Raw genomic sequence first — 13847 nt, 5'->3', positions numbered from 1 at the left:
CTGCCAGTTGTATGACAGTAGTGATTATCAAGGTGCTGGTGTTTCTCAGAGGGGGGGGGCGATGTCATGCAATGTCCTGGTATGCATGACAGTACCAGAAAATAGTATGTCAACATAAAAGAATTTAAGGCCACTGTGACCCTGGCATGCTTGTTGTGTCAGAAGCCTCTTCCTGTTGAGTGCTGGGGGAAGAAAGGCAGGTGCACTGTAGTCAGACTCCTCTAATCATATGTGTCTTGTTAAAATGGCTGCTTCCTCTTGCTCTTTTGGGTTTGCAGTTCAACTGGAGTTACAATGCCTCAAGACCTGATTTGTGGTTACCCAGAGTCTTCCTCCCATTCCCCTCTCCATTCTAACCCAGTCAATGCAGTGACCGTTTTCTAGCTGATAGGCACAAGTCATAGCTCTCTGGAAGAATCAGCCACCAGGTGTTATTCAAGCAAAAACAGACTCCCTCTGCATCCCCACCACCCACCAGACTGAGAGCAGAAGCTAGGTACAGGAATTTAACCTATACCTCCTATTAGGCCAGCTTGTTGGCCATGCTTAACTAAAAGCAAGGAATACTGTCTGAATGAAGTTTTCTGCACGATCAGGCACAGCAGAAGACAAAGAAAGTAATCCAAGTATATTTCAGTGTGCTCATAACATTTTCCCACCAAACTCATGAGGATATCAGGTGGCATTTCAAGTCCCAGTTCTTATACATCTCCAAAGAATCCTTTACCATGTCCCCAAAATGAAAGCATATGAGATAGGTATCCCCACAATGATATTCTCCAGTACAGCCCTGCTGAATATGAGAAGAATAAAAAAAAAAAGCAAAAACTTATTTATATTCTGCTTTTTGGCACTTGAGAGCAGATTAGATTTAGGTACTGTAAGTAGTTCCCTATCCCCAAAGGGCTCACAATCTAAGGGAGTCATTTATCAAAGTGCTATGTGGCGTTTTCGCATGCAAAAAGCACCTTTAACAGATGCGAACACCATAACGCATGGTGCAATGCAAATTAGGAAAAGGGGAGGAGTTTGGGGTGGGATTTCTGGCCAAGTGGGCCGGCTTCGCAATTTGTGAAGCCATATCACACAGTTTTAACGCGGAATTTAGCTACACCTTTTTCATTTGTGTTAAGCCATGCGATATGGCACCTTGCAATGTTTTCACAAACAGTGTTTTCAGTATTTTACGCTGGAGAGGGAGACACACTAGCTATAAGGCCCTCACTCAAGGTAAGGCTTAGGTATTAGTGTAGGGGCCACTTGGACATGCAGAGTGCGACATATGAACAGAACAGTGCATGCTGGTGAAGATTTGATGACCTTTGGAGTGAGGAAACTCACCCAAAGATGAGATTTATGCAATGTTCTCTCAACCTAGCTTGATGTTACACAGATAGAGAGTTCATCTAGCTTGATGTTACACAGGTAACATCAAGCTAGTTCATCAAAAGCTAGTTCATCAAGCTAGGTTGAGAGAACATTGCACAAATCTCATCTTTGGGTGAGTTTCCTCACTCCGAAGGTCATCAAATCTTCACCAGCGTGCACTGTTCTGTTCGTATGTCGAACTCTACATGTCCAAGTGGCCCCTAACCCTTACACTAATACCTAAACCTCACCTCAAGTAGCTAGGTGGGCCTCCTATATCTAGCATGAGGGCCTTATATCTAGGTGCTCTCTCTCTCGCTCTCTCCCCAGTGGTTGTAGGTAGGAATTGAAACAATTGTGGTACTTACCGCAAAGTGCAAAAAAGTTATTGCAGTCCGAGGTAATACCTACGCGAAGCGCTAAGATAGGCTGTTTATTACAAAGTGCGCTATTACCATAAAACAAGCCCCTTTTCCTATCACATGCGATATTTAGTAGGGATGTGAATCATGTGCCCGATCGTTTTAACGATCTGGATCGGCTGGGGGGAGAAAAAAAAATCTGATCGGCATGATTTTTTTGCAAAAAATTGTTAATAGTTTAAAAGTAACATTTGAGGAAATGTTCGTTAGCTAGAGGTGCACACTAAGCCGCACATGCTTGGTGCTGTCCCCCGTGGCCATTTTGCTACCAGATATAGCACGCACTAGCCAGAAAGAGAAAAAAAAGTGCCAGCAGGCTGCAGCAGTGACGGTGCCAGCAGTAGCCACTAGCCAGTCTAGCCTCAGACTGCTCTTTAAATTTAACAACTGTAAATATAATAAATTAATAATAAATCTTTTTGTTTAGTTTTTCTATAGTATAGTATGTTTTGAAGCTCAGGTTGCAAGTTTCTTTATTAAATGTTTTGTTTCACTAAAGTAGAATATAGAGAAGTACTTAATTTCATGTTATGTAAAGTTTCTTTAGTTTAATACACAAAGTATTTCATTTTATTTTATTCTACTCTAGTGAAAAAAAAGAAGTTTAGTTTAACACAGGAACTGCAAACTTGAGCACAGTTTTCTCACCAATTTTATCTGCATGGCCCATCTGAACAGACAGCTGTCCTTCAGAGACTGCCTGGCCCTTCACCTCCCCGCCCCCTTGTCTCGCCCATATACAGTGTGGGTGAGGAGGAGCAGGGATGTGAAGGGGAAGACAGCCCCTGCATTCAGGTCTGATTTTCTGAAGAGAGCTGTCCTTCAGAGACCAGGGAGTCCTGCTTGGCCCTTCACCTCCCCCTTCCCTTCGTCAAGCTACCAACCGTTTCCATTTCCCATATATTAAACCATCACCTCAGTGGGAACCTTGGTAACATCAATAGATAAGAGGGCAGCCAATAGGAATACATATTCCTTCCTAACTGACCTGAAAAGTGTCAAAATGTTTCATTTTCTGTTAGTGCGCACTAACCCAATTAACGATTTTTTTTTACGATAAATCGGGGGAATTTCTATTGTATCGCACTCTTTAACGATATTAAAAATATCGGACGATAATTTAAATAGTTAAAAAAACGATTCACATCCCTAATATTTATTTAGTGCATTTTGATAAATCCAGGCAATAAAGAGTAAGAGTGCCAGTGGGAGTGAACCCTGGTTTCTCTGGTCGGTAGCCTGCTGCTCTAACCCCTAGGCTACTCCTCTGCTCCCAAAAGAAGCAGTCAAAGGACACAGGTAACTTTTTAGTGCTGCAGACCAACCAGAAGCAACAAAGTATTACCATACTGCTATTGTGCAATTTTACCATACAGGCATACAGAGTTAATTTAGATTTCTTTTCAAACTAAACTGGCAAGCATTTTATTAAAATAAACTTAGAAATGGTCACTCTTATGCAGCAGAAAAAAACAAAACAAACCTACCTCAGCCCTGCTCTTGAGCTGTTTATTGCAAGCCCTCTATTGGATTTCACTCCCTAAATCATAAAGATACCTCTGCTGTCTAACAGCCAAATGTACAGAAGGGTTTCTCCTCTTTTCCTTCTATACAGAAAATGCTTAATACATCTGGCTACCAACAGCTGACTGTACCATCTGTGTAAAATCAGATAATCACAGCATAACTGGCTCAGTTTATTTATTTTAAACTTCAAAACAAATAGCTACCAGTTCTAACTTTAGCCTCTTCAAACTGACTAAACATACCTAAAGGGGGAAAGAGTTCTAGAAACCAAGAAAACTCCTCTCACAATTTTTCTGCCCTTGGCAGGTGGAGCTCACCAAGTGCAAGTTTTAAATGTGGGTCCCTTTCCTCTGCTCGGGAAGCAGAAAACATTACATTGAGAAGGTCACATCACACTGCCCACAAGTTAGCATCCGAAAGTGCAAGGGTTACTTTTCCTTATTCTGCAAGCCACTTTAATAAATGGGAATCCCCAAAAACTGATACTCATTGAACCTTAACTATAGATTTCTTAGGAACTTACAGGTTTAAAAAAAGCAAACCTTTACAAGTCAAGAGTTTGCCTTGTTTTTCAAAATTATTGTTGCCATGCAAGCGAATGATGAAATGCCCCGCACTAACCACTGCAGTGTATGCAATTACGGTTTCAGTTGACAAATGATATTATAGGGATATCTGGCCATACAATTGCAGTTTTGGGAAGATTATGAGGAATCGCTTGCAGACATGCAGGAAATCAGGAATTAGGATGTACAAGTGCTACCTAACGCCCTTTGATTTCTCGGGGGGGGGGGGGGGGAGACATTATGAGCATGCTGTGAAATATATTTGATATATCCCTGGTGGGGGGAGGGGCACTCATTTAATTCAAAATTACTTGCTTAATCACAAAGTGCTCCGAGTGAGGAAATTTTACTCTTCTACTCAGTGTCAGAAAATAGGCGTGTAGGTGATAAGCTGTACCAGTAGGTGTGCAGTCATCAGGGAAAGGAGTTGGTTGAGACCACTGCAGAGATGCCCCACTTATAGCACCAATGAGCATTTTCCCTCCTCCAACATTAAGATACTGTGCACTAGAGGAAATAGAAAGCTATCTGCAGGGATCTCAAATATTCTTACCTTGTTAATGGTGCCTAAGTAAGAAGCACCTCCTGCAGAGTGACTCACCCCCCTAGGGGACGAACCTGCAAAGTGCCAGAAACACAATGCAGCTGTGTTTTCTATTCAGAATTAGAGTGGCATTAAACTGGAGAATAGTTTGATCCCATTTGTTGCATATAAGAGGATCATTTGAAAACATACAGCACATGGCCCCACTGGATCATTAACTGGAACTATATAGGTTTGTAGGCAGACAAAGAAAGCTTTTTCAGTGGACCTCAGCCAGGACTATAACAGCAAACTGCATGTGGATAGTAGTCAAGAGTTCTAGAATCATCCTAAATTTGTCAACTTTGCCATCTTTGTAGTCTCTTTCCTGTCACTACCTAGCTTCATCTAAATTAATCAGCAGTTTGAGGTAAGGACCTGTTGTATGTCTTATTTTTGGGCTTCTTTAGTAACTGTATGTTTTGCCTTTTTTTTTTTTTTTTTTTTTTTTTTAAATCTTCCTTCTTTCAAAATAGCTCCATGTGCATTCATGGTATACAAATGATCAGAAAAAAAATTGTTACTGTTACGTAATACTCTTCTTTGAATAATTATAGTTCCCCCGCTAATTTCTCATTTTGACAAAGGAAGGTAAAACTTACTAAATAAAGCTAAAAAAAAAAATCCAATATCATTATGCTTATTTTGTATTTCTTAAATTTCTTCCTCAAATACCTGCTTATTTATATCCTCTGCCTACAGTTTCATACACCTTAGAACTGAACAAGATTAGTTTCTACATAGGTACTGGGCTTTCTGACCAAGAAATATCCCAACACAACCTGACCGAATGTCCTACTGCTGTCCAGAGGCAGAGCTGAACATCTAGTCCCAGCACTGGCTGTCAAATTTAAACATCGCTCACATATTAAAAGGCAAGAGATTCTGCAAAACATTACAGTCCTGAAGGACAGCAAATAAATCACTGTTTTCTATGGTGGAGAGGAATCCTTGTTCTACAAATTGCTGAAAGTACTGCATAACCATTATTATTGTGCTTTGTATTTTAATACATACATAGTATGTTGTGCTATATTTTTAGACTTTGAATTTTGTTTTTGGGTAGGAAAATAAATGATATCCTCAAGTTCAGTATTAAATATTTCTGAAATTTTTTGGCCATTGGAAAGGTGACCACAAATGAGAAATGAAAATCTGAATCCCAAGTTCTGCAGGGAAACTATCTACACAGCTGCCTTTATGCAACTTGCTAATATCTCCTCCTTATCAATTCTCTAAAGTAATTCACTCCAATGGTGTTCAGATTGTACAGACCAGAAACATATGCGCCATCTACATAAGCTCTGCCGATATCACTGTATTCCTTCTAAGCAAGTTTCAAACTTTTTCAGCAAAGCCTTTTGCCAGTCTACCCAGTAGATGTGCCAGGCCAGCAATGGCCAAGACTTCCCTGCCCATGAGGACAGCAGATGCTGCTTCCACATCATAACCAGCAATCCTGGGGAACAGAGTTCTGGGTCCAAGAATCAAGCTCAGATCCTTCTGCATAGCTACATAAAATGCAGTTGGAGAGTCACCAGACCAGCTTTGTTGCTGTAATTTTAAAATCCTACTATTAGTTCCGTTTTACCCTGTGATATTTTAAGTAATAAGTGTCAAGAAGTGCAACTGAAGCCCCTGTATGGCTTTCAAGCCTCAGATCAAGTGCCACTGCTGTATAACATCCACCTGGGTTCAGGTGAATTTTCTCAGCATTCACGAGTGGAAATGTTATGCCTTTTGAAGCAAGAACTTTTTTTTTTTAAGTGGTTAGCAATACAAGAAGTAAGTAAAAATAAACATATATAACTATAGAAAGGAAAGCTGTAGGAGGAGGACAGCCTAATTCCAGAGCACGGAAGTCGCAAGTGAATTGTGAAGCCAACCCTTCACGAGTAAGGATAGAAATAGAAGCCATATCCCACATCCACCATAATGCACATTGTTCATATCCCACATAAAACTTAGTAACAGCTGCTGCTGTAGATAACTCATTAGGAAATGAATGCTATCAGCACGTACGCTGTAAAGTGGTACTGGCACTAGCACATGAGCCCAGCTCCCTAGAAAGAAAGACAGACAATCTCTTCAAATATGGCTGCTCAGTCAAGCGATTTTTGTTATACTGGGCCAATATACCCCTCTCAATACATCTAATCTGGTCAGAGCAATAATGGTACTGGGCCAAGGGCCATTCACCAGAGTTTTTTTTTCCAGAATCCTGCAGGCATAGGCCCTGAATCTGACCACTAGGTATCACCCTTAAGCGATATAGATCCCCCTTTCCTCAGGAGCTGAGAACGCTGCCCTCCCTCCACCCAGCTGACCTGAGAAGACGACCTGACTAGGGTATTGAACCATGGGACCTTCTCCTTGACCATGTCTTGCACCATCACTGAGCCGTCAGGCCAGGCCTGCAACACAGATGTCAGTAAGAAATCTCCAATAGTACATCCATGGTACATGTGAAGTTAGGATCAATATTTGTTTAGTGAAGATAGCATGGGCTATCTAATTTATAGTTATGGCATAGTGTTTATTTTAAGATGCTATGTTTGTTATGGGCAGTATATCAAATGTTATTAAACAAATGAAACATGTAAGAAAAAAGTATGATGATAAATATCTATTTAAAACTGTCAACTAATCTTTTGATGGAAGATCCAGGGACTTGTCAAGCATATCACTAGGAATAGTTCAAGCCTAAAGGTCATATTCAACTAAAACTTCTGTCAGCTTCTTCATTTTGGAAAGCATATCTCCCACTCCCCCTTCTATGATAACCTGTCATCTTCCCCCCCCCCCCCCCCCCAAGCACATTGGGAACAATGCTAACTTTTACACCCTCTCCTTCGGCAGAAGTATCTACTTTTCTTTAATTGTACATGTATTTATGTTACATGTGCTGTGTCATTACACCTCACAGGCCAATACTGAAAAGGTGAGTTCAGACCAATGTACAGCTTTACATGCATTTGAACACATTTTGTGAACATAAATCTTACTGCCAATGCAAAAAGGAGTTTTTCCACTCACAAAAGGCAGATTCTAAAATATGAGTACTGCTTAGCACCCACATGGAAATCCCATGCAAATGAAGGTATTAAGTAGTACTCCCCCATGCAATGAGGTCCTAACTTAGGTTTTAACCCTGGAAACTTAACTCCTGAGTCAGAGATGAAAGTTTTTGTGCAGGCCCAAAAACCAGAAGAAAAAAAAAAAAAAAGTCTTTCCTGCTCCACTACCACTTAGCTGGCTAAGTCCATACTTAATCACAAAAAAACACCCAAACACTCCTGTATTCCAGAAACCCTCAAAGTGTAACCCTCACAAAAACAGTAGGTTTCACTGGTCAAAATTTCTTCTTTTCAATTGTAACCACATATATAGCAATACCAATACATTGTTTGTAGGACCCACACTCTATGAGTTTGTATTTCAATCAAACTCAATCTGGTTATGGTCCATATACTTATTTAATTGTTGACTCCTTTTTTTAAGATATATTTTTATGTTTCAAAATTTCTCTTAAAAATAAACCAACTGGAGCTGACTCACTAACCCCATGTGTCAGTATCGCCTCGGATAAATGGAGCGAATGAATAGGTATTCCTTTATAGTTCTTTATAATCCTTAGGAAACAATCCCATATCTCTAGTCATGAAACAAACTGCAGAGTAATATTCATCTAATATAGAAAACAGTCCCACTTCAAAGTAATACTCATCTGATGCAGCAAACAGTTCCAGTCCCGACACGATCGTGTTTCGGACCACCCGGTCCTGCCTCAGGGGAAAACGCTCATGAAAAGGCTGCACTCCATATCCCGTGATGACTCCAGTCAAACGCTGTTCATTCTCCAAAACATCTGTGGTTAACTCAACACTTCCTTCTCTTCGCAGTCTGACTTCAGATCCGCTCCTGATGAAGTCAGACTGCGAAGAGAAGGAAGTGTTGAGTTAACCACAGATGTTTGGAGAATGGAGTCATCACGGGATATGGAGTGCAGCCTTTCCATGAGCGTTTTCCCTTGAGGCAGGACCGGGTGGTCCGAAACACGATCGTGTCGGGACTGGAACTGTTTGCTGCATCAGATGAGTATTACTTTGAAGTGGGACTGTTTTCTATATTAGATGAATATTACTCTGCAGTTTGTTTCATGACTAGAGATATGGGATTGTTTCCTAAGGATTATAAAGAACTATAAAGGAATACCTATTCGTTCGCTCCATTTATCCGAGGAGATACTGACACGTGGGGTTAGTGAGTCAGCTCCAGTTGGTTTATTTAAGAGAAATTTTGAAACATAAAAATATATCTTAAAAGGAGTCAATTAAATAAAGTAAATGGACCATAACCAGATTGAGTTTGATTGAAATACAAACTCAGAGTGTGGGTCCTACAAACAATGTATTGGTATTGCTATATATGTGGTTACAATTGAAAAGAAAAAAAGTTTTGACCAGTGAAACCTGTTTTTGTGAGCAAGTCCATACTTATCCAGCTATCTGGCTGTGGTTAGCCGATGCTTAGCCTGATAAGTCTGCACTTATATCCAGTTATGTGGCAGCAGCTGACTGCAGCCAGATAACCGGATAAGTACTGGCTTATCTGGTTAAGTAGCAGCGGTTAGCTGTGGCCAGCTAGCCCAATAAATCTTACTTATCTAGCTACATGTTTTTAAATTCTCTGCACAGTCTCTTTCTTCCTTAGTTCCTCCCCCAACTCCCATTCCTGAGTTAAAATGTGTATTCAACCTGTGCCGCATGCACATTTTGCAGTTAATTCACGTTTTTAAAACTCCTGATGTATTTTGCATAACATTAGCTTACTGCATCAGGAGCTAAAAAGAAAACATTTAATGTGTGCGTTAAAACTGTACACTGGAAATCACACAATTTCTTAGTGCTCACATTATTGCATCAGCCTGTCGGTAAGCATATATACATGCACACAGCAAGGAAAAAATGACTAAGTTTTATGTCAAACCCAGCTCAAAAATACTCTGTCTCTGGACACATAAACCAAATTCCCAGGTTCCACACCTGCTCTTGCATAAGACCCTTTCTTTCTCTACCCCAAACATTATTGGTCTGTTAGTCCATTCTTACAACACCTGGGTAGCTCCCTCTTTTTAACCTGGCCACTTTTCTCTCACCACACCTCCAGCCAACCTCTCCACTAGTTCCTTCCTCTATACCTTTCATGAATATAGAACATGATTACAGATAAAGACCATACAGGCTATCCAGTAGGCCCATCCAGAACTCCCATTTAGCTTTACAATTCCTTCTTTTCTCTCAGAGATCCTCTGTGATTGTCCCATGCTTTCTTGAACTCTAACACTGTTCCCATCTCTACAACTTTCACTGGGAGGCCGTTCCATGTATCCATCATCTGATCCGTAAAGAATTTAGATTTTTCCTTTTCACCCTCATCCCATGACCCCTTGATCTAGAGCTGCCTCTCTGTGAAAGGAGACATATCAACTATCATTTTTAAAGTTGTTTAACAAGTTAAAACACCTTAAGAAATGATACAATAGAGATCAAGTTAAATATGATAAGGGGAAAAAAAAACCAAAAACACACACACACAATTGGAAATATGAGATCTCAATAGTACACTGTCAGACCACAAGAAAAAGGGTCCAATGGAAATGAGAGGAAATATAAAGGAAAAAAAAAGGAAAAAGCCAAGAGCTAAGGACAAGAATCTTCAAATATTCAAGACATCACTAGGTGTTAAGGGTGCAGTAACCTGTCTGGCTCTATCATTAAGGAAATTTAACTGGGAAGGATCAAAGAAGACAAATTTAACTCCCTGGAACTTACACATTTGCATGGAAAATAGAGCCATAAAAAAGCCCCTATATTCAAAATTGCAGAAAGCATCAACAAAAATAGTTTCTTCTTAGTCTGAGTTATTTTGGACACATCTGGAAACATATGGATCTTAAGCCCTAAACAGGGAATCTCTCTCTCATAAAAAAATAAAGTCCCGATCAGAATCCATAGCAAAGGTGACAAGTAAATTAGAAGGTACAATGGCTTCATCCATCGAGCTTTCAAGAAAAGAAGAAAGGTGTGAAGAATAAAGAAAACCAGCATCAGCAGGAGCATCCCTCACTTGAGCAACTTTAGGATTCACGGGAACATAAGCAGCTTTGGAAATAGGAAGAAGCAAGCTTTCCTTATTGGATACATTTTCCATAAAATATGTACTTGGATCTCCACTGGAATGGTAAGCCCCCCCCTTTTTTTTTTTTTTTTTTTTTTAAAGAAAAATGAATAATCCTAATATTCTGGCGACGTATAACATTTTCAAGCTTATTCTGTAAGTGCAAATGACCAACAGAGATAGTTTCAACAGAATTCTGTAAGGCCTGCCTCCTTGGTCTCCCAAGAGTCCACTCGCGAGGTAATTTCAAGCAATTGAGAATGTGAAGCTTGAAATGAGTTGGATAACTCACGTTGGTGTGAAACTAACTGGGAAACTTGATTAGAGAGGTTTGCTATGGCTTTCCAAATTATGTCCAAGGTAATATTGGAAGGCTTAACCATGAGAGTGAATATTACCTCTGAGAACAGTTCCAGCCACAGATGAAACAGGAGCAGAGATTCGGCTCCCCTTACAGACCAGCCATCAGCTCCTCTATTCGGTATCTCCCAACGCCAAAGCAATCAGCACTATGATGTCATTTGAGTGCGATGGAAGCAAAGCAACTGCGTCAATGCCACGCTTGGGGGGGGGGGCACCAGGTTTTGGAGAACCTCGGCACAGCTCCGGGGTTAAAGATGATTCAAGGTCTAGAGCAGCCAGCAACAGACCACTGCTAGGCAAGCTGCACAAAGACATCCCGATGGAGCCAGAAGGAAGATCTTGGCTCCGAAGTACATGTTTAACCATCAGGCCGGTTGAAGACGGACTTTCGGAGACTTCCGGGTATGCTTTAGCCTTGCCCTTCCTCTTACCCATATCAAAGAAAGGCAAAAATTTAAAAAGCAAAGATTTTAAAAGGCAAAAGGGGAGTCAACGGAGAGATGTCCCAGAGCGTGCAGTCATCTTGGATCCTCTAGCTCGCATTCATTTAAGTATTTATTTTTGCCTATAACAAGTGTGTGCTAGGCAAATAATAATATGATTAATAAAATAAAATTCAAACAAAATGGACATTAAAACATGTCCAAGAATAAATATTTATCAGCACAAAACTTATGGGTATCTGTTTTTACCTCTATTTTCTGTCACACATCAATGTCTGATTAAATGCACCAAAGGTCTCCTTGAATAAAAACATTTCAAGCGTTTGGGAAACTCTGCAACATCACCCATAGAGCACAAGGGTTCCAGAATGGCATTCCAAAATGAAGGGTGGATATAAAAGAATGCTCTTCAGGGATTAAATTTAAATGTCTATCAAATCTCCCTTCCCCTCCTTGCCTCCACATTATATATTTTATTTATTGGTTTTATATATGTTTACATATATATATGTTTTATATATGTTTACATTTTTTAGTCTGATCCTATATGCTTTATGAAGAAGACCACTGACCATTTTAGTAGCTACCCACTGGACCGCCATCATCCAGTTTATATCATTTTGAGGGTTTGTTCTCCAGAATAGTAACAGTATTTCAAATGAAGTATTTACTATACAAAGGTAGTATTAATTTTTTTTTTCCTGTTGGCTATTCCTCTCCTTAGGCATTCAAGCATCCTTCTGACTTTTGCTACCTGTCTGGCCACAAGATGATCATCAGATATGATCATCCCCAGATCATACTCTTGTTTTGTACACAGAAAAACTTCATCCCTATACTATAACATTTCTTTGGATTTTTTTCAACCCAAATAAATGACCCTACATTTTTTTAAGTATTAAATATTAGTTGCCTGACTCTAGACCATGCCTCAAGCTCCACTAGATCTCTCAAGTTTTCCACACTTTCCAGGATGCCTATCCTATTGTCCACAGCAGACACATTCAGCAGGGGGGGGGGGGAGGAAAGAAAGTGAGAAGGATAGAAGGAGAGGGGGGGGCAGAGAAAAAGAGAGGGGGAAAAAAGATATAAAAGGGCATCTACAGAAGAGGAGATTATCTACTTTGGATAACAGGATAGACACCATGAGAGATCTAATGAAGCTTGAGGCATAGTCTAGAGTTGGGCAGTTAATATTTAATACTTTAAAAATGTAGGGTCATTTATTTGGGTTGAAAAAATACAAAGTAATGGCATAGTATGGTAGTGAAGTTTTTCAGCTTACCCTCCCTTTGATTTCCTTCTCACGTACACGCTAACGCTTCATCTTTTTTTTTTTTTTTTACATCACCTTTCCCATCCCTGACTCAAAACCCTTTCCCTACTCACCTGTAGTAGATGCAGTCTTCCCCAGGTGCTGCTGCATCATCGTCATCCTCTGATCTATTTCCCTAACCTCCCTCAACCTTCTCGCTTGTCTGCATGTTATTACCTGCAGTGTTTGTCCTCCCATCTTACCCCCGCACCTGTTCCCTCTCTCCTACTTCATCACTGACATCTCACCGCGCCCCCGACCTTCTCCCCAGCCCTTACATGTAAGGTTCCAACCCCGAAGATTCTGCGTATGCCAAGGGCTCAGTTCTTACCGGAGATACTGCGCACAGAGCAGGCTCATCCTCCTCTTGCTCCCCAATTCCGGTACCTCGGTCTGGGTCTCGCCTCACGCTCGCAGCGGCCCGGCCTTGGTGGCCGCCGCCATCTTCCTGTCTGTCTGGCCGGCGGCTAGGGATGGCGGGCCCGGCGGAGGAAGGCGCAGGTGCCGGTGTGGGCGTGCGGGGACCGGCCGCTTTCTACGATCCTCCGGAGTCCGTTCGGCCGGGATTCCCCCCGCCCGGGAGCAGAGCCTGCCCCTGCAGCGCGAGGCCTACTACCGGGAGAAAGCAAGGGGAGGCGGGGGCTGGCCTCTTGCCTCCTCCACCGCGCTCCGTGACAACCAGCTCGGTAACTAACCAAGGGAGCCACACTCAATACAGTCCCCCACCCCCACCGCTCTCCGCCTCCCTCACCGGAAATAGATGCCTCCACTTCCGGCAGGTGCGGAGCCTATCGCCCTCCGGTCAGTCTCGGAAAGAGGCAAAGTGTCAAGAGCTGGCGCATGGCTTTATGCGCATGCGTACGTTCCAGCCTGTGACATCTTTTCAGTCCTCTCGTTACGTGAGGGAAAGGGGAGGCGGACTAATCTGATTGGAGAGCTGGTTCCTATAGCAATGGGTTGCTATCTCGTCACTATGGTAACGAGAGGCGGTGGGGTGAGGGTTTCCATGTGTTCAATATATGCGCAACTGTTTGTCTGTATTGTGTCAATCTGTAATGGAGCCCGAAGAAAAAGATGTGT

At 41.5% G+C, this 13847-nt stretch overlaps 1 protein-coding gene across 5 annotated transcripts in view; it reads right to left on the bottom strand.

Moving 5' to 3' along the window:
- The window catches only part of SMG7 (SMG7 nonsense mediated mRNA decay factor), a 169485-nt gene extending 155894 nt beyond the window's left edge, over nt 1-13591 (bottom strand). For 3 of the 5 annotated variants that reach the window (XM_029617625.1, XM_029617626.1, XM_029617624.1), the window contains exon 1: nt 13099-13590. In XM_029617625.1, coding sequence (XP_029473485.1) covers nt 13099-13127 — 29 coding nt within the window. In that variant the 5' untranslated portion in view covers nt 13128-13590. Of the gene's footprint in view, nt 1-13098 lie in introns of all 5 variants that reach the window. The other 2 variants (XM_029617622.1, XM_029617623.1) reach the window with 1 other exon arrangement.
- Between the last annotated feature and the right edge of the window lie 256 nt (nt 13592-13847).

This window comes from Rhinatrema bivittatum, chromosome 10 (genome assembly GCF_901001135.1).
Source record: "Rhinatrema bivittatum chromosome 10, aRhiBiv1.1, whole genome shotgun sequence".
NCBI classification, from domain to species: Eukaryota; Metazoa; Chordata; class Amphibia; order Gymnophiona; family Rhinatrematidae; genus Rhinatrema; species Rhinatrema bivittatum.
This window is presented reverse-complemented; position numbering and strand designations above follow the sequence as displayed.